The 22,790-nt window shown below is 36.1% G+C and overlaps 1 protein-coding gene across 1 annotated transcript; it reads left to right on the top strand.

The window, feature by feature from the left end:
- Nucleotides 1–222: 222 nt before the first annotated feature.
- On the top strand, nucleotides 223–13,453 carry LOC119986900 (probable LRR receptor-like serine/threonine-protein kinase At3g47570). Its single transcript, XM_038831590.1, has 6 exons — nucleotides 223–743; nucleotides 845–1,080; nucleotides 11,993–12,060; nucleotides 12,158–12,296; nucleotides 12,503–12,574; nucleotides 12,834–13,453. The coding sequence occupies exons 1-6, from the start codon at nucleotides 223–225 to the stop codon at nucleotides 13,451–13,453; spliced, it is 1,656 nt and encodes a 551-aa protein (XP_038687518.1).
- Nucleotides 13,454–22,790: the final 9,337 nt, after the last annotated feature.

The raw sequence follows: 22,790 nt of genomic DNA, 5'->3' as shown, positions 1-22,790 counted from the left end.
TTAGGACGCCAGATTCTATCTATTAACATATCATCCGTCATAGAACTCATGATTTGTATTGGTGAGAATGCTTTAATTAGTTGGGTTCACTTTGATGCTAAACTTGAAATTGTCAAACCCTTGTCGTACGGCTGGCCAAACTCCACTAGAATTGTTCCTTATATAATGTAGCTGCTAACTTTATCTTTTCAAATCACTAGTATTAAGTTATTAACTGTAGCTATGGATAGTGGTTGTTTCATTCTCTCTTTCATAGATGCAATGTTGTTCTGTGTCTTGGTTGGATTAGCTATTGAAGTTACGAACATCACCACAGATCAATTTGCCCTTCTAGCCTTGAAAGCTCATATTGCTGCTGACTCTAAAAAACTCTTGTCAATAAACTGGTCTACTACTACCTCTGTTTGTAACTGGATGGGTGTCACTTGCGGAGCTCCCCATCATAGAGTCACTGCCTTGAATCTCTCTAACATGGGCCTTACAGGAACTATCCCCCCTCATATTGGGAACTTATCCTTCCTTTCTAGCCTCTTCTTTGCAAATAACACTTTTTACGGCTCTTTGTCAATTGAGTTAGCCAGATTACGTCGGTTTCGATATATTAACTTGGGACATAATAGCTTTAGTGGTGAAATACCATCGTCGCTTGGAGATCCTTCTCAGCTTCAAGGCTTGGGATTGCACAGCAACAATTCCATTAGCGACATCCCAACATCTCTGTGCAACTTATCAAAGCTAGAGAGGTTGTACATAGGCAACAATAGTTTGTGAGGATCCATGCATGAAGCCATTGGTAATCTCCACAACTTAAAGGAGCTAAATTTGGAACATAATGAGCTGTCAGGCTCTATTCCTTCCACCATCTTCAACATGTCTTCCTTGCAACTTATGAGTACCAACAACAATTGCCTTTCGGGGTCAATCCTCCATTTATTAATGTCAACACTTCTTCATTGCGAGATCTTTATGTCAGTTTTAATAACATGTCTGGTCATCTTCCCTTGGATATATTCTACAATCTACCCCAAGTAGAAGAGCTCTACTTATTTCACAACATGTTCTCTGGAAGGATTTTGCCAAGTTTATTTCAGTGCAAACAACTAGTGCATCTTGACGGATCGAGTTTAACACAAGAGGGGGGGTGAATTGTGTCCCCAAATTCCAATTGGAATCCCTTTTTCAATTTAAACAAATTAATGGCAATTAACAAGTAGCACACAAATTTGGACTCTAATGATTTTCCTAATCAATATTCAATCCAATGCAAGATGTGATACAATATAGTGAATGACCAAATATCAAATAATCAAGAATTGCACAAAACAGATTTTCAAGTAACACACTGCACACAGATTTTTCAACTCAGATTTTACCTATCAAATGATGTCGAAATGCAACGAAATTTTATATGCAATGTCACAACACCTTAATAAACACTATATCAAAATTTCAGATCAAAATTCAAAGTTTAAGGCAGTCTGCTAATCTCGGACAGATTAGGGTTTTGAAAATCCTGCAGTTTGAAACAAGTAGTAAATATAAACAAGTAAACAAAGAAATCAACACAGTGATTTATAGTAGTTCGGAGACCCTTCTCCTACGTCTACTACCTAGATTCACCAACCTAGGATTTTCCCAACTCCACTAAGGTGTGGTTTTAAGAGACCCACAAAACTCCTTACACCAAGGGTTTCTAAGAACTCCCTCAAACTTCAATGTTTACAATTTCCCCTAACAAAGGGAATTTCTCAATGGGATTTTCAGCCAAGGTTCTCACAGGTTACCTCAAAGGTATTTGGTGTGGAACTCTCAAGATTACAGCAACACTCTCAAAGATAGGATTTTAAGAACAAGAGAGGTTTAGATTGTAAGTAAACAAAGCCTAAAGGATATAGGAACTTCCCTTTTGCAAAAGCAAGAGTAGTGAGAAGTCCTTGATTGTAGAGGCTTGTATTGGAGAAGATTGTTGTAGCAAATAGCAAGAAAGCTTGATGATTGATGAACTTGATAGCAAGAGGTTTCTCTCAAGGATAATTTTCAATTTGCTTCTCCAAGTTGTATGAAAGGGAAGATCCTCTTTTAAAGGCAATTTTCTCCTATGCTTGCAGCCATTGGATCAAACCTCAAGAGTTGATCTCTACCATCCATTGCAGCTCCTAATCTTGGTCATTGATGATTTGAGCAAACAAATCTCCACCATAGAGCATATAGACGTTGCACATGCTCCTCTTTTAAGTCAAAAATTGCAAGCAAGAAAGTTGTCTTATGCACAACCATTTGATCAATGTATGTCTTCAAATCTTGACCATTCAAACTCTCTTTAATTCTCAGCCATGGATGTAGATTGTAATATGCCATCTTGTCCCTTCATTTTGAATCAAAGACTTCAAAAGTGATCCCTTAGTCAAGGATCTTGTTTGATTGCACCAACCTAACTTTCTTGGTAGCACATGTCTTGAGTGAAAATGTCAAGGATCTTGTTTGATTGCACCAATCCTAACTTTCTTGGTAGCACATGTCTTGAGTGAAAATGTCAAACAAGAATATATCACTAATGATAGAGAGGACAAGGTTTGTCCCACATGTTTGAAAAGAGTTGTATCTCCATGAAGACCACAACCAATAGCCTCAATGTTTGATTCATTCAACTTGATTAAGTGCCTTAGTGGAAAGTTGGCAAATATAGGATTTTTCATAGTTTCCTAGAGCTCCAAGCTCATTCTTAGAAACTGGACTTCGACCACTCTTGAACATACTGAATTCTGAGCCATATGAGACCACAATGATGATTAACCTACAAGGAAATAGGAGGTAGAACTCCCCAATTGCATGTAAGCTCAAAGAGCTTCATATAGAGCGCATAGGTTAATTACATTAGAAAAACAACCCAGAAAATTCATATTACTGCATGATAAATCATTTTATATGTATTAGAATGTCCATGTAAAATTTCATAACAATCGGAAATCGTTTGGTCACTCAACCAAGCAATTAGATCACTAATAGTGAAACCGATAAATTCTAAGTGTAAATTCAAAGTCATTTTACAAACTCAGTGTAAATGACCTTTTCTCTTGAACTTTACTAAATCAAATATGTTCATAGTGATGAAACTAAGATGCACACGAAATTTCATTTAAATCGGAGTTCATTTGGTTCACCACGTTCACAAAGAACACATATGCACAAAATTAGGTAAAACCTAGTTTTGGCGGAATTTAAGCATATGACCAAATATATATGTGATGCACTTAATTTCTCATGATTATAGTCCTAGAACATATATTAAACCTTCATGTGCATGTGGTTCAAGTTTCAAGTCATTTGTACCTAAATTGGTTAAGATATGATAATTGGAAAATTGATGCTCTAACTTAGTCCATGTATGTTTGTTTTCAAAACTTAATTTCCAGCACTATCTCAAAAATATATAGTCATTTAAATTCAATTCATATAAATCAAATATTGCTTTAATGTTTCATTATCATTTATAAATGATTTAATATCATCAAAATTAGACATATAGGACCATAGGTCCAACAATCTCCCCCTTTTTGATGATTACAAAACATGCATGATATAAATGTCTATTTGATTGTAATTGAATTTAATATCAATTCAAAGTGCATTAAAAAGTTTAATGATATCAATTTAAAACAATTTTGAAACTCATATACAACTTTAGTTAAGTAAGCTTAGCTCCCCCTTACTTTAACATCTATTCTCTCCCAATCATGGCATATACACTCCCCCTTAAGTTATGCCTATATATGCATTTTGGCAAATGATTTTAATGCAATTTATCATCATGTCTCTCCCCCTTTTTGTAATAATTCAAAAAGTGGAGAACTAAGGGGTTGATGCAAGTTTTGTAAAAGATTTATAAGCATTTTTGAGATTTTATCACAAAAGTGATTTAAGACCATAAACATGCTTCAAATAATATCAAAACTAGTTCTCATCAACAAATAGTCATGGCAACACACCAATTGAACTAATAGAACCCAAGTGACCCAATTTGGAGCCTATCACACTAAGTGACCCATGGCCTCCTAATGACACTAGGTTACTCCCCCTTCAATCATGCATACCAATTTATACACTTAGCTTATAAGCACATATCACCAAGAAAATATAATAAGCATTCAAGTTCAAACTTGTGATATCAATCAAACAAGGATATGCATTCAAGTAATATGCACTCAAGGTGCTTCACACAAACCCAATGCATTTCTTAGTTTTATGAATCTATCCTTAGCTAAAGGCTTAGTGAACAAATCGGCAATATTATATTCCCCTTCTACATGTTCAAGCACAATGTTCTTTTTAGCAACATGATCTCTAATGAAATGATGTCTAATGTCTATATGCTTAGCTTTACCATGATATCTAGGATTCTTAGACAAATGTATGGCACTTATGTTATCACAAAGAATTGGAATGTTTGAAAATTCCATATTAAAATCAAGCATTTGTTGTTTAATCCAAAGCAATTGGCAAGTACAACTACCAATAGCCATATATTCGGCTTCGGTAGTGCTCAAAGCAACACATGTTTGCTTCTTGGAGAACCAAGATATGAGCATATTTCCTAGGTATTGACAAGTACCACTAGTACTTTTCCTATTTATTTTGCAACCCGCAAAGTCGGCATCTACAAATGAATGCAAGTCAAATGAAGATTTTTTATCATACCACAACCCTAGGGAAGGTGTGTCCTTTAAGTACCTAAGAATCTTCTTTATGGCCATGAGATGTGTTTGCTTAGGATTAGATTGAAATCTTGCACACATGCAAACACTAAACATAATATCGGGCCTAGATGCGGTCAAGTAAAGTAAACTACCAATCATTGACCTATATCTCTTTTGATCAACATCATTACCATCTAGGTCGGGTTCTAATTTGGTTCCCACTCCCATAGGTGTGGATGAACCTTTAGAAATATCCATGCCAAACCTTTTTAATATCTCATTTGTATACTTAGTTTGACTAATGTGAGTGCCAAGTGGGGTTTGTTTAATTTGTAAACCTAGAAAGTAAGTCAACTCACCCATCATACTCATTTCAAATTCATTCTTCATGCATAATGCAAAATCTTCACACATAGATTCTAATGTAGCACCAAACACAATATCATCAACATATATTTGCACAATTAGCATATCAAGACCTTTGTATTTAATAAACAAAGTATCATCAATACTACCACATTGAAAACCATTTTCAAGCAAGAACTTAGACAATCTTTCATACCAAGCTCTAGGAGCTTGTTTTAAACCATATAAAGCCTTGTCTAGTTTGTAAACATGGTTTGGAAATTTCTTACTTTCAAATCCGGGAGGTTGTTTAACATAAACTTCCTCATTTATCACACCATTTAAAAATGCACTTTTCACATCCATTTGAAAAAGTTTGATATTTTTGTAACATGCAAATGCAAGCAATAATCTAATAGCCTCTAACCTTGCAACCGGTGCAAAGGTTTCATCAAAGTCAATGCCCTCTTCTTGGCAATATCCTTGGGCCACTAATCTAGCTTTGTTCCTAGTTACATTACCATTTTCATCCATCTTATTCCTATAGACCCATTTTGTTCCTATAATGGTGTGGTCTTTAGGTTTAGGACAAAGAGTCCAAACCTTACTTCTCTCAAATTGTTCTAACTCCTCTTGCATGGCATACACCCAATCATCATCATGCAAAGCATCACGTACATTTTTAGGCTCTACTAAAGAAAGCATGGCAAAAGAGTTTAAAGGATTAGAATTGACCGTAGAGTCCCTTTTGGCTCTTAGTTGCCTTCCTTGATGCAAGTCTCCAATAATTAGTTCTTTTGGATGAGACTTCATTACCTTGTATTTGTGAACACCCGGTTGTTCCATAGCATTTTCAGCTTCATTTTGTTCTTCATTTCCCTTGGGTTCACCTTCACTTTCTTCATTTGGTGGTGTTTCTTCATTTGAGATATTCATCTCCCTTAAGTTCTCCACCAAAGGGACATCATCTTCATCTTCTTCTAGCAATTGTACTCCATGTGTACCTTCATTTTTGTGCTTCAAAGGATGTTCCAAATCTGAAAATTTATTTTCTACACGCACATTTGGAGCAAGTGTGGTCATATCATTGAATTTAACATTTACACTTTCTTCCACAATTTTAGTTCTAGAGTTAAATACTCTATATGCTTTAGATGATGATGAATATCCTAAAAATATTCCAATGTCACTCTTTGCATCAAATTTATCCAAATTGTCTTTGGTATTTAAAATAAAACATTTAGCACCAAAAACCTTAAAGTAATCTACTTTAGGTTTCTTGCCATACAAGAGTTCATAAGGAGTTTTCTTTAATCCTTTTCTAATGCTAAGTCTATTACTCACATAACATGCATTACTAGTAGCTTCGGCCCAAAAATATTTAGGAAGATTATATTCTAGAAGCATGGTTCTTCCTAGTTCTTGTAAAGTTCTATTCTTCCTTTCTACAACCCCATTTTGTTGAGGTGTCCTAGGAGCACTAAACTCGTGTTTAATACCAAAAGAAGCACACAAAGAATCAAAATTAGCATTTTCAAATTCACCTCCATGGTCACTTCTAATTTTTGAAACCTTTAAGTTATGCTCATTTTGCAATCTCCTAAGTAAGTTTTCAAAAGCATGCAATGCATCACTTTTATGCACAAGAAACAAACACCATGTAAATCTAGTATAATCATCCACAATAACAAATGCATAGTATTTTCCACCTAGACTCCTAACTCTACTAGGACCAAATAAATCCATATGTAACAATTCTAGAGGCCTAGAAGTACTAATATCAAGTTTAGGCTTAAAAGACTCTTTAGTTTGTTTACCCCTAACACAAACATCACAAACATGTTCAACATTGAAATTTAACTTAGGCAATCCTCTAATAAGTTCATTGGCACACAACTTTTTCAATGTAGACATTCCGATATGACCTAATCTTCTATGCCAATGCAAAGCATCATCATTCTTAGCAAGCAAGCAAGATATTTTAGAATTTTTCATAGCATCAAAATGCATTACATACATATCACCACTTCTACTTCCTAATTTCACAACATTACCATAAACATCAAACACATAACATTTATCATTTTTGAAAAGAATATCAAAGCCTTTATCGGCTAAATGACTAACACTCAATAAATTAAAAGATAAATTTTCAACCAATCTTACTTCACTAAGGGAGAAAGAAGAGTTACCTATGGATCCCAAGCCTAGGATCTTACCTTTGACCTTGTCTCCAAAGGTCACAAATCCTCCATTCTTCTTTGCTTCAAAGGATGTGAATAATGAAGCATCTCCCGTCATGTGTCTAGAACAACCACTATCCAAATACCATTTGCATGACTCGGATTTGGATTTTAAGCACACCTAGATAAACACATGTTTAATATACCTTAGGTATCCAAACTTTGGATCCTTTGGGGTTAGTAGCAATAAAGGCATATGCATCAATTTTGAAAGTTCTCATCACATATGCTTTCTTTTCAAAGTCATTCAACCCTTTAGGCACCCAAACCTTCTTCACATAAACTTTTCTCTTCCTAGGTGTAGTTCCCTTAGGAACATTAGCCTTACCCTTGGGGTAGGTACCATTTTTGTTCACGTTGACCGTGGCCTCCTTAGCCTCTAGGGTGTCCTTAAGTTTCATAGGATCATATCCTAATCCACTCTTGTCAAGATAATGTCTTTGAGATGCAAGAAGTTCATCCAATTTAGAAGAACTCATAGAAAATTTTGAAAATTGTTTTTCAAGCATATTGTATTTCTCATTGGCCATATCAAGCTCTTTTTGTAGAGAAGAAGAGTTAGGCATAATAATGCACTCATGATCATCCCATGTATCCAACTCACCTTCTAGCTCATGAATCCTAGCATGCAAAGCATCTAAGTCATGTGAATTGCTAGATGATGCAATGTTACTAGAATTAACAAATGTTTTCAATTTATTTTTTAAATTCTCATTTTCTTGAACTAATGCATCAAGTGAAAAACATACATCATCATATTTAGATTTCAAATCACAACACTCATTTAGATGCATTTTTTCTACTTTAGAAAGTCTACTAACTTCTTTCTTAGCATGCTTGTGTTTATGCATCAATTTCTCATAAGCAATATAAAGTTCATCATAAACACAAGAGAGCTCATCATAAGAAGGTTTAGAAGATGTTACCATCTCATCCGAATTTGATGAGGACACTTCCTCTTCCTCATTTGCCATGAGACACAAGTTGGCTTGGAGTTCCTCTTCACTATCACTTGAAGATGATGATGAAGAATCATCCCAAGTGGCCTTGAATGCCTTCTTCTCCTTCTTCCCTTTTTCCTTCTTCTTCTCTTTCTCTCTATATTCCTTATGCTTCTTCTTTTGAAGCTTAGGGCAATCGGCCATAAAGTGACCTACTTTGCCACACTTAAAGCAAGTACTCTTTTCTTTCTCTTTCTCCTCTCTCTTTTCTTTAAAAGCCTTTCTATTCTTGAATCCTCCACGTTTGTTCATCTTCAAGAACTTCTTGAAATGCTTAGCTAATAGTGCTGCCCCTATTTCACTATCATCATCACTAGAATCCGAACTAGTGTCACTATTGATCCTAAGAGCTAAGCCATTTTTCTTAGGTGGTGCATCTTCCTCATCTAATCTTGACATCTCCAACTCATGTGTCATTAGACTTCCTATTAATTCCTCTATCTTAAGCTTCCTAAGGTCTTTAGCCTCTTTAATGGCTACTACCTTATCTTTCCAAATCCTAGGTAAACTCCTAAGGATCTTTTGGACCTTATCAACTTCCTCATATGGTTTGTTCAAAGCTTCTAATTCATTACATATGCAAGTAAGTCTAGAAAACATCTCCCTAATGCTCTCACCCTTCTTCATTCTAAAGGTCTCAAACTCGGTGACTAGCATGTTTATCTTAGAGTCCTTCACTTGACTTGTTCCTTCATGCTTCAACTCTAACATATCCCAAATCTCCTTTGCACTCTTACATTGAGCTATGTAATCAAATTCACTCCTAATAAGTGCAATGTGCAAAGTGTTGATTGTCTTATTATTTAGGCTAAGTAATCTCTTATCTTCCTTAGTAAACTCACTCTTTTCCTTATCTACCATCTCATCACCCAAAAGTTTCCTAGGAACATAAGGACCATTCTCTACAACTTCCCACAAATCATAATCAATGGAATTTATAAAAATTTTCATCCTATTTTTCCAAAAACCGTATTGCAAGCCATTGAAAAATGGTGGTCTATTCATGGATAGGCCTTCGGCCTCACCATAAGAATTAATATTTGCCATAAATATGCCAAATAGGATATAACTCCTAGTTTTAGCTAACCTGCTCCGATACCAATTGACGGATCGAGTTTAACACAAGAGGGGGGGTGAATTGTGTCCCCAAATTCCAATTGGAATCCCTTTTTCAATTTAAACAAATTAATGGCAATTAACAAGTAGCACACAAATTTGGACTCTAATGATTTTCCTAATCAATATTCAATCCAATGCAAGATGTGATACAATATAGTGAATGACCAAATATCAAATAATCAAGAATTGCACAAAACAGATTTTCAAGTAACACACTGCACACAGATTTTTCAACTCAGATTTTACCTATCAAATGATGTCGAAATGCAACGAAATTTTATATGCAATGTCACAACACCTTAATAAACACTATATCAAAATTTCAGATCAAAATTCAAAGTTTAAGGCAGTCTGCTAATCTCGGACAGATTAGGGTTTTGAAAATCCTGCAGTTTGAAACAAGTAGTAAATATAAACAAGTAAACAAAGAAATCAACACAGTGATTTATAGTAGTTCGGAGACCCTTCTCCTACGTCTACTACCTAGATTCACCAACCTAGGATTTTCCCAACTCCACTAAGGTGTGGTTTTAAGAGACCCACAAAACTCCTTACACCAAGGGTTTCTAAGAACTCCCTCAAACTTCAATGTTTACAATTTCCCCTAACAAAGGGAATTTCTCAATGGGATTTTCAGCCAAGGTTCTCACAGGTTACCTCAAAGGTATTTGGTGTGGAACTCTCAAGATTACAGCAACACTCTCAAAGATAGGATTTTAAGAACAAGAGAGGTTTAGATTGTAAGTAAACAAAGCCTAAAGGATATAGGAACTTCCCTTTTGCAAAAGCAAGAGTAGTGAGAAGTCCTTGATTGTAGAGGCTTGTATTGGAGAAGATTGTTGTAGCAAATAGCAAGAAAGCTTGATGATTGATGAACTTGATAGCAAGAGGTTTCTCTCAAGGATAATTTTCAATTTGCTTCTCCAAGTTGTATGAAAGGGAAGATCCTCTTTTAAAGGCAATTTTCTCCTATGCTTGCAGCCATTGGATCAAACCTCAAGAGTTGATCTCTACCATCCATTGCAGCTCCTAATCTTGGTCATTGATGATTTGAGCAAACAAATCTCCACCATAGAGCATATAGACGTTGCACATGCTCCTCTTTTAAGTCAAAAATTGCAAGCAAGAAAGTTGTCTTATGCACAACCATTTGATCAATGTATGTCTTCAAATCTTGACCATTCAAACTCTCTTTAATTCTCAGCCATGGATGTAGATTGTAATATGCCATCTTGTCCCTTCATTTTGAATCAAAGACTTCAAAAGTGATCCCTTAGTCAAGGATCTTGTTTGATTGCACCAACCTAACTTTCTTGGTAGCACATGTCTTGAGTGAAAATGTCAAGGATCTTGTTTGATTGCACCAATCCTAACTTTCTTGGTAGCACATGTCTTGAGTGAAAATGTCAAACAAGAATATATCACTAATGATAGAGAGGACAAGGTTTGTCCCACATGTTTGAAAAGAGTTGTATCTCCATGAAGACCACAACCAATAGCCTCAATGTTTGATTCATTCAACTTGATTAAGTGCCTTAGTGGAAAGTTGGCAAATATAGGATTTTTCATAGTTTCCTAGAGCTCCAAGCTCATTCTTAGAAACTGGACTTCGACCACTCTTGAACATACTGAATTCTGAGCCATATGAGACCACAATGATGATTAACCTACAAGGAAATAGGAGGTAGAACTCCCCAATTGCATGTAAGCTCAAAGAGCTTCATATAGAGCGCATAGGTTAATTACATTAGAAAAACAACCCAGAAAATTCATATTACTGCATGATAAATCATTTTATATGTATTAGAATGTCCATGTAAAATTTCATAACAATCGGAAATCGTTTGGTCACTCAACCAAGCAATTAGATCACTAATAGTGAAACCGATAAATTCTAAGTGTAAATTCAAAGTCATTTTACAAACTCAGTGTAAATGACCTTTTCTCTTGAACTTTACTAAATCAAATATGTTCATAGTGATGAAACTAAGATGCACACGAAATTTCATTTAAATCGGAGTTCATTTGGTTCACCACGTTCACAAAGAACACATATGCACAAAATTAGGTAAAACCTAGTTTTGGCGGAATTTAAGCATATGACCAAATATATATGTGATGCACTTAATTTCTCATGATTATAGTCCTAGAACATATATTAAACCTTCATGTGCATGTGGTTCAAGTTTCAAGTCATTTGTACCTAAATTGGTTAAGATATGATAATTGGAAAATTGATGCTCTAACTTAGTCCATGTATGTTTGTTTTCAAAACTTAATTTCCAGCACTATCTCAAAAATATATAGTCATTTAAATTCAATTCATATAAATCAAATATTGCTTTAATGTTTCATTATCATTTATAAATGATTTAATATCATCAAAATTAGACATATAGGACCATAGGTCCAACACATCTATCAGTGGGAGAAAACAATTTCCAATGAAGCATCCCTGAAGAAATTGGGAATTTGAGAAGGCTTCAAAAGTTGTATCTTGGCTTTAACAACTTCAATGGTATGCCCTCATTGCTCAATGACTTACTTAAATTGTTCTAACCTTGGACCCACAAGAACATTCTCTTTGCAGGCTCTATTCCCTCCACCATCTTCACCATGTCTTCGGTGCAACTTCTTCATTGCGACATGTTTACGTCAGTTTTAATAACATGTCTGGTCATCTTCCCTTGGATATGTTCTACAATCTACCCCAATTAGAAGAGCTCTACTTGTTTCACAATATGTTATCTGGAAGGATTCTGCCAAGTTTATTTCCGTGCAAACAGCTAGTGCATCTATCATTGGGAGAAAAAATTTCCAAGCAAGCATCCCTGAAGAAATCGGGAATTTGACAAGGCTTCAAAAGTCGTATCTTGGCATTAACAACTTCAATGGTATGCCCTCATTCCTCGCTTACCTAATTACATTGCCCTGACCTTGGTATACCAACCCACAAACAAATAGGAACAACTTTTAAATATACATATTTCTAATCGCAATCTAATCTGATTACAAATGTTTGTCACTAATGAGCACTCAGGACGAATAGGCAACTTGAAGAGTTTGGAGTACTTAATCATACCACAATGTAACCTAACAGGGCCAATTCCTCTGGTTATTATGAATTTGACCTTACTAAAGAGAATTGAATTTAATGACAACAATTTGTCAGGTAAGCAATTGTTTTTTAGAATATCTCATTTCTCTAATTTTAAACAAATGTAATGACTTGTGTGTGAGCACTATATGTAGGATATGATATGTTGAACATGTAGCAAGCACCATACTTGGGATTGATAACCTCAACAAGTTACAATTTTTGTTTTTGGAAAGTAACAGAATCAATGGCTGCATTCCATCATCAATTTTTAATATCTCAACCATAAAACAAATTTATCTAAATTTTAATAACCTCTTTGGGAGGCTTCCAGCAAGTATAGGCCTCTGGCTCCTAAGTCTTGAAGAACTTGTGCTTGGAAGCAACGAACTCCCTGGACCAATCCCTAATTCTATCTCTAATGATTCTCAGCTGACTTTGTTGGCTTTGGAAACCAATGCCTTCTCTGGTTTTATTCCCGATTCACTTCGTAATTTAAGAAATTTGAAGATGCTCAATTTGGCAAACAATCTTTTAACAACTGAGTCTTCATCTGTCGGAATGAGTTTCCTATCATCTTTGACAAATTGCAAACATCTGACCAATTTGGAAGTCTGTCCTAATTCACTATATGGAACTCTTCCAATTTCTATAGGAAATTTATATGCTTCTATGCGAAGATTCTATGCACAAGGATGCAACATTAAGGGTAGCGTCCCTGGAGAAATTGGCAACTTAACCAACTTGATATTTTTGGATCTTGGATATAATGATTTGACAGGAACTATTCCAACCTCTATTAAAACATTAGCAGAGATCCAGCTTTTGTTTCTTGGCAAAAATAAACTAGGAGGAGCCATCGCCATGGAGTTATGTGTTTTAGAGAAAGTCTCTGAATTATTTTTGGGGATTAATCAGCTCTCTGGATTAATCCCCCAATGCTTGAAATATTAAATCTCAAAGGAAGCTTGACCTAAGCTTTAATAGCTTAATAGGGTCGGTACCCTCAACCTTGTGGAGGTTACGAGATATCTTGCTTCTAGACTTGTCTTGGAATTCTCTCAGTGGCTTCCTATCACCAAATATTCAAAACTTGAAGATTGTGATGCAAGTATATTTATCCAACAACTACTTGTCAGGAGACATGCCAAATAGTTTTGCTCCTCTCATTGATTTACAATCTCTCTCTTTATCAAATAATAGATTGCACGGTCATATTCCCCAATCATTTGGAAAATTGATTAGCTTGGAACTCTTGGATCTGTCCAATAACAGTCTCTCTAGAGAAATTCCCAAGTCCTTGGGGGAACTCTTGTATCTCAAGTATTTGAGCATATCTTGCGATAGACTAGAGAGAGCAATTCCTAATGGAGGGCCATTTGCTAACTTTTCAATTCATTCATTTGTTGGGAACAAAGCATTATGTGGTTCGCCTCGGTTACAACTCCCACTGTGCAAACCTAGTTCCACTAAAAGATCAAGGAAAGTTGTTCTAGTATATATCTTGACAATTACCTCTTCGACGCTCCTTGTTCTAGTCATCCTACTTTTTTTCTTCAGATACCAAACGAACAAAAGGAAACTGCTAGTAGCAGATGAAGGTGTATTACCTCTAACGACATGGAGAAGAACTTCCTATCATGTTTTTATGCGGGCAACAGATGGTTTCGGTGAAAGCAACCTAATAGGCAGAGGAAGTTATGGTTCAGTTTACAAGGGAATACTAGCAAATGGGATCAATGTAGCGGTAAAGGTCTTAAACTTGGAACTTGAAGGAGCATATCAAAGTTTTGAATCTGAATGTGAGGTAATCAGCAATATACATCATCGAAACTTAGTGAAAGCCATCAGCTGCTATTCAAATGCTCTTCATGATTTCAAGGTCATCATACTAGACTATATGCCCAACGGAAGCTTGGAGAAATAGCTACATTCTGACACTAATCAGCACTGGAGTATCTTCATTATGGTTATTCAACCACAATTGTACACTGTGATATAGAACCAAGCAATGTGCTGTTGGATGAAAATATGGTTGGGCAATTGAGTGATTTTGGCATCGCCAAGCTCTTATGGGAAGGACAATCTATGACACTGACCCAAACCCTCGCGACAATTGGGTATATGGCACCCGGTTGTTTCTAATTCATCATTTTAGCTAGTCGATTTCAAATTTCCTTTTCTAATTTTTTTTGTTGTATGATAAGAGTATGGGAGTGAAGGGAAAACATCCAAAAAAAGGTGATGTTTACAGTTACGAAATCCTGCTGATGGAAACAACTACAAGCAAAAAGCCAACAGATGAAATATTTTCAGGGGACACGAGCTTGAAGCAGTTTGTTAGTGATTCTCTATTCAATGGCTTAGTCGTTCAAGTTGTAAATGATAGGAATAGTATGTTAAAGGCCATTATTTTATGTAATATTCAACTCAAGAAACACCAGTTGAGAATAACGATCCAATACCACATAACAGTGGGAAGATTGTGAAATTCCAAACTGATTCTGTTTAGAGGGATGATCAGGACATGCTAGAGAATCAACCAGATCAGCGTGAAGATCCTGATCCAAATCGAACAGAATCATCACACCAAAATACTCCAAACAAACAAACAGGGCCTCGTCGTAGTGGGAGGGTAACTAGAGTACCTAGTTGGTATGCTCTATTGGGTGAAGTGTATGAAATGATCTCAACTAAACAAGATACTGATCCCAGTAACTACAAAGAAGCTCTCCAAGATAAAGATGCAATATCTTGGAAGAAAGCTATGAAATCTGAGATGGAGTCCATGTACTCAAATCAGGTCTGAGAACTTGTAGAACCACCGAATGGTGTAAAACCCATTGGTTGCAAGTGGGTCTACAAGAGAAAGAAGGGGGCGGATGGGAAGGTTGAAACCTTCAAAGCTAGGCTTGTTGCGAAAAGGTACGCTCAGAAAGAAGGGATCGATTATGAGGAAACCTTTTCGCCGGTAGCCATGCTTAATTCTATCCGGATACTTTTATCCATTGCAGCATATTATGATTATGAAATATGAAAAATGGATGCCAAGACAGCTTTACTAAATGGAAGTCTTGACGAAAGCATCTATATGGTGCAACCAGATAGATTTGTAGCCAGAAACCAAGAACACCTTTTGTGCAAGCTTATGAGATCCATTTATGGACTCAAGCAAGCATCTAGGTCTTGGAATATAAGATTCGACCAGGCCATAAAATCCTATGGATTTGAGCAATGTCCTGGTGAACCTTGTGTCTATCGGAGGAGCAATGGAAGTGTGGTAGTATTCATAGTACTTTATGTAGATGATATATTACTCATTGAAAACGATGTAGCTATATTATCTATTGTTAAGGTCGGTTGAGTAGTCAATTCGAAATGAAAGATTTGGGAGAAACTGGCTACATTGTTGGGCCTATCTCAGGGAGTCTACATTGACACCATCCTAGTAAGATTAGGCATGAAAGATTCCAAGAAAGGATTTCTTCCTTACAGATATGGAGTCACTTTATCTCGAGATTAGTGTCCTAAGGATGCTGATGAGATAAAGAAAATGAGTCAAGTACCATATGCTTCGGCAGTAGGAAGCCTCATGTATACCATGATGTGTACTCGACTGGACATATGTTATATGGTTGGTCTAGTTAGCAGATAGCAATCTAATCCAGGTATAGAACATTGGATTGTTGTAAAGCACATACTCAAGTACTTAAGGAGAACGAGAGATTATGTGTTGGTTTACAAGTTTGATAAGCTTATACCCACTGGGTATACAGATTCAGATTTTCAGTCAGACAAAGTTTCCAGGAAATCAACTTCAGGGTATGTTTTTACATTGGGAGGTGGAGCCATTAGTTGGAAAAGTGTCAAGCAATTTTGTATTGCTGACTCCACTACGGAAGCTCAATATGTAGCAGCCTCTGAGGCAACTAAAGAATCAATATGACTCCGGAACTTTCTTATAGACTTGAATGTGGTGCCTACAGCTCTGTCGCCTATTACACTTTACTGTGATAATAGCGGAGCAGTTGCAAATTCAAAGGAACCAAGGGCTCATTCAAAAGGAAAACATATTGAATGCAAGTACCATTTGATACGAGAGATCGTACGGAGAGGTGACGTTGTAGTGACGAAAATAACATCAGAGGATAACCTGGCGGATCCATTCACCATGTGCTTACCAACAAAACCATTTGAGGGGCACTTGGAGGGCCTGGCAATAAGATGTGTATTGTTATGGCCTTGAGCAGAAGCGGGAGATTGATAGGAATAGTATGCTAAAGGACATTATTTTATGTAATATTCAAACTCGATTTATTTATTTGAATAAAATATATTTAGCATTTAAAATGAGAAAAGACATATTGGTATCAATGTCTTTTATTCTATATGGTATATGAATTGGTGTGTAGAGTCTAAGCTTACACACGGAAGATCAATTCATAAGTTCTTATCGAATATAAGTAAGCGATCATAGCTAAGACGGAATTGGACAAACTGTCGGCTTAGCTGTGGTATAGTATTTCAGTATACCTGTCTTGGTTAAGGAGAGCGGCAAAGCTTGAACTTACAATACCAGTACACTCAGATTGTATTGATCAGGATTACGTGTGAGTCAATTTTCCCAGTCTGACTATATGAAAAATTGTATACTCACACAGACGTTATAGAATTGTTCATATTCTTAATTTGTTAAAGATTATTAGTACATGTGCATTTAATGTATGAGAATTTGATTTACTAAAGGGTGAGGTCTTTGTGTATAGGTCAACAAACACTAAGTGAGTTGGGTCACCGCATTAAATGTACGATGAAAAATAATTTGTTAATAAAATTCAAGTCCAATTATGGATTGATGATACCCTCTTGAGAATGCTTATAGGATTTGAGATTGTGTCAAAACCCTGTAGGTGGATTTTAATTAATCCGACACATTCAAATAAGTTAAGCGGTAAGCTCAAGGAAATACTTAAAGATGTCAATTAATTATTATATGTCAGTGGCATATTTAATTGACGGGTATCTATAACTTAACGTGAGGAATTTTATGAGCAAGTATAACGAAAGGCTCAGATTTAATTTGAGATAAAATGGGGAGTGCAATTGTAATATTTTAGTGGAATATATTATAATTTATGAATTATAATTATGTCCATGGGTTTGGGCTGATAATTAAATTCATAGGAAACCCATGTTTTATTTTTCCTAGTTGGTCCCCACTGTAGCCCAGAAGCCCAATACTAGAAGATACAGGAAAACCAAAATGGATCGGAATTGGGAGAGGGAGAGGCTTAGGGGTTGGCCCACCTAGGGAGAAAACCCTATAAATACACACATAGTGTGTGTTTTGTAAACACAAGTTTTGAGACACTAGTTGGCCTCTCTACTCTCTAATCGTTTCCACTAGTTTTGCTTTGTGTTCTTCAGGTTCTTGGAAAAAAGAGACCACCCTCTTAATTCAAGTTTGGGAATTGGTGCATACGGTGGAAGATCCGTAGGTTTGAGCTTAGTATCAAACTGGCTGACTCCATCCTTCGTTCTTGGTTATTAGAGATCAAATCAGAGAGATCTCAAGGTAAATAATCTACTTGCAATTAATTGATATATGGTTTATGCTATGGTGATTAAAATTGATAAGAAAATTTTTGAAACCAGTCTAACTATCGTTTATGTATATGAGGTCTTTATACGCTTTCGAGAGTTGCATGTTTCCAACAATTGGTATCGGAGCCGGTCATAGATACATAATCGATGCTAAACAAAATCAAAAATTTATCAAATTTAATTTGTTAGATTGTGAACTCCGGTTTGAAGGAGGCTAGGATTTTCTTTTTTTGTAAAAACAGATGAAGAAATGAAGAGACGAAGGACATCGACAACCTTGCTACCGTTGTCGACTACTGCTGCCAGCAGCTTTGGCTACACCCAGCAAGTGCTGCAGTGCATTCGACAGCCGACGGTCACCACCGGAAGCTGTTGGATAGATGTGGGCGGAAAGGGCAGCAGGTGTGGGGCAGTTCGGGCAGCAGTATTTCGAGCAGTTTCCAAACAGGGATTCCTAATCGAGAAGAGATTCAGGCTTGATTGAAGACCATGATAGCTAGGACTCTTGGCAAATATCTATTAACAAAAGAAGAGGTACAATTGAGAAAGAAATACAACCCATACATGATTTTCCCCTAAACATCCAAATACATCTCTTCAAGCTAGTCCAAGAGGATAAGCATAAAGACATAGGGAATGCAACACAAGGTTGCTGCCCTTTTGACCTAGATCTAGGTCACCCGTGTCTGGGTTAATGCAACTTTCCAACTGGTGAATCCCCAATCGGATAGTGTGGTAGGCTTGCTGAAATTGATTCATTGGCATCAGACATAGAAGAATCAGGTTGCATACCCAATGGCCGTTCATCGATTTCCGTTGTTGTTGGTTGTGAAGAGTCATCAAAGGAGATCTGAAACCAAATCCACTGCAAACATACCCAAGAGTCCCTTTCTTTGAAGAACCCGTTACTAGAATAGCGAAATCGCTTCTTCCCGAACATAAGCTTGCAAAACAAGCAGAGTTCCAACAAAACATGTCAATTGATTGGTAAAATGCTTCATCAAAAATCCATAGGGATATACCCTCCAAAAATAAGCTAGAGAAATATAGAAAAATTGTCATTTATCTAAGAAAATTATAATAAACTTGAAAAGAGACTTCAAAATAGGCAAATCTATGGAGGAGGAGGTAGTAGATGTGTGATCTATGGCTCCTCCTCCACCATAAAAGGTCTGAAAGTTTTTAGTTTTCTAGAGAGGATTTTCTAGAGAGAGGTGTAAAATGCTGATTAAATCAAATCCTAGTTGAAATAAAACTAATGCTAACTCAATCATATATTGATTATGATGCCTCATCATTCATCTCCACTTGCGAAGAACTCAACCTCAACTTATGATCAAAATATCAAAGTCCAAAATCTGGCAAATATGGATACAAAATCAGTAACGTTAAATGTCTTGGAGATATTTCCCATCCAATTTGATAAATCAACAACATAAGCATTGTCATTGATCTTCTTTGTGATTGTCAATGATCCATACTTCTTTTGCTTCAATTTAAGATGTGTCCAAGCTGATAATCTTGCCTTGCTGAGAAACACCATGACTTCATTGCCCACCTCAAAGACTCTAAATCTTCGATGTCTATCTGCTGTGACATTGTACTTTGTATTGGCCTTTTCTAGCTTGTCCTTGCCATCCTCTTGAACTAATTGAATTTGCTTTGCTAAATCTCCAATTGTAGCACTCACTCCTGGAATATTTGGTTACTTCACCAGATCCAAAGCATGATTAGGAACTTTCATATAAACTATCAAAAATGGTGATCTACCTGTTGCACTATGAATGACATTATTATCAGAAAACTCCACTTGGGTTATGGTAAAATCCTATTGTTTTGGCCTGTCCATGCAAATACTCCAGATTAAATTTCCTAAGGTTTTATTGACCACCTCAGTTCTGTTTGTGGATGTGTCGTACCACTGAAATTCAAAGAAGAATCAATCATTCTCCACAAAGTAATCCAAAAGTGACTCAAAAACTTGGTGTCATGATCAAATATAATAGTCTTTGGTACTCCATGTAGCCTTATCACCTCCCTGAAAAACAATTTGGCTGTTGATGTCGCATCTGCTATCTTTTTACACGACAAAAAGTGCACCATCTTGGAAAACCTGTCAACCACAACAAAAACAGAGTTCATACCTTGTAGAGTTTGTGGTAAACCCAACATGAAGTCCATCGAAAGATCTTCTCAAATAGCATTTGGAACTGGGAAGGGCATGTAAAGACCTCCGTGTTTGCCCCTTAGATGTTTGGCATACATAACTCCTAGCCACAATGTTGGAAACATTTATTCTCAATTTTTGGCAATAATATCTCCCTCCAACAACTGCAATAGTCTTATCCTTTTAAGATGTCTTGTTAATCCTCCACCATACAAGTCCCTAATGACTTTCTTATGAAGTGATGTACAAGGAAGACAAAGTTATCCACCTTCATAAGAAAATCATCATGAATAAAGAAATCATCACATGGCTACCAACATACACATAATTCCCAAATCTTCTTAAAATCATTGTCATCAATATACAACTCCTTCAAACTATCAAACCCCACAACATCCATTCTAAGATTTTTAATAGAGGCAACTCTCCTACTCAATGCATCCGCTACTACATTCTATTTTCTTGGTTTATGTATCAATTTATAAGGGAATTTATCAATAAAAGCTAACCACCTAGCATGCATATTACTCCTAAACTGCTTTTGGCTACCCAAAAATTTCAAGGCTTGATGATCAATATAGGGAACATACTCCTTAGTAATTAAGTAATGTTCCCAATTTTTGCATACGGATTATTTTTAGGAGGGTTAAAAGTTGTACCTTTACTTGGTGTTCTCTTATTATTACCATCATCAACATTAGTTGTATTGAGACGCCTAGTGTCTTGCGTTGTTTTCCCTTTATTGGCAGTAAACTTGTTGTCACCCCCACTATATCACCGATAGTTATCCACATGGGTTCTTTCTTGCGTCATCATCTCAGTCTTTAGAGCCAAATTTTTAGCCTCATGCACGCTCATCACCATCTGAACCCCAATTTTTTCACGAATAACAGGTTTTAAGCCACTCAAATATTATGCAGCCTGTTGAATGTTACTTTCTGATGATTGATTCCCTTTCGTTAATCTTAAGAATTTAGTTGTATATTCATGCACAATCATGTTTTCCTATGAACAACTTTGATAGGAGTCAAAAAGATATTGCTCATAATCTGGAGGTAAAAATCGTCCCTTCAATAGTTGATGCATCCTATGCCAGGAATTCATTGGGTTGCGTCATTCTCTCCTAGTTTCCTTCAACTGATCTCACCACACTAATGCTCCCCCTTTCAATCTATAAGCCACTAATTTGACTTTTCTATCTTTAGAAAAATCTGCATATTCAAAGAATCAATCTATCTCTATCAACCAATCCAAAAATCCCTCAATATCCAAATCACTAGTAAAAGTAGGAATGTCTACTTTTAATTTATACTCGTCCTCTCCTCTATAATTTTGCCAAAAATTTCTTCCAACTCTACCTTCAACACAACGTTCAATACCTCCTAGATCAACCTCTTCATCATCACTTCTATCTCCTTCCCCACAATTGGTTGTCTAGGATTCAAAGGAACAAATTCATCATTGGGTCTACCGTGGTTATCTCCTCCGGCTTGATCCACTTCATTCACCATATTCCTATTGCCACTAGCCAGTAATAAGGTCCACAACTGCTCCTGAATGTTTGCCAATTGATGTTCCATATTATGAGTTGATGTACCCTATTCTTCGATTGCTCTCCAAACAACCTACAACCCCTGATCTCTGCCACAAGGTTGGTTGCTACCACTACCATCTAGATTAGCCATCTCCAGGCGAAAACCCGCCTATGATACCAACTGATGCAGCGTGTAATGAGAGAAAGGATTTAAACACGATCAAATCCTTGAAAGATAATAAGATTCAAGACTAGAATCCTTAAACTCAAAGTGTTGGCCAAACTAATAGTCGTACTTGTATTGAAGAATGAAAAAAGTGTTTTGAAACAACCCTAACATATCCTATTTATAAGCATAAGGTTTCCTAAGCTAAAACAATCAAATCTTAATTGAAATAAAACTAATGCTAACTCAATCCTATATTAATTATGATGCCTCATCAATGTGTAATGGTATGTTTTTCACCGTTGGACAAATGAACAAATGCATGATTAATTGTGTTGCATGATGCATATAATGATGCATGACAAATGATGTGATCTGAAGCCCCACTATCTAATAGCCATTTGTGTAAAAATTTATGAGATTGAGAATCATATATACCTGATACTGATACAACTTGGGATTGTCTATTTTGAGATTCATCTTATTGATGTATTTTGGTCTGAATAAACTTCAGCATTTTCTTGTATTGATCCTAAGTGAAATCCTTATTTCTATTATCAAGACTTTGATTATACAAAGTTTATCATGTTCATTAATGTAACCATTACGAGACCCTAAATAATTATTATTTTTATCCTTATATTGTTTTATTTAATGTCTCAAATATTATTGGATTTTTTTTTTTAAAAGTCAAGAGACCTGATATAGTCACATGCTCAGCTTGTGAGTAAAAGAAATGGAGGTCATTATAGGCACTCGGGCTACCAAATAGGTGTAATACAATCAACATCATAAAATAATGGACAAAAACAAAACACTC

Source organism: Tripterygium wilfordii, chromosome 20, assembly GCF_013401445.1.
Source record: "Tripterygium wilfordii isolate XIE 37 chromosome 20, ASM1340144v1, whole genome shotgun sequence".
Lineage (NCBI taxonomy): Eukaryota > Viridiplantae > Streptophyta > Magnoliopsida > Celastrales > Celastraceae > Tripterygium > Tripterygium wilfordii.
The sequence above is the reverse complement of the archived record's forward strand: the minus strand, read 5'-3'. Positions and strand labels throughout refer to the sequence as shown.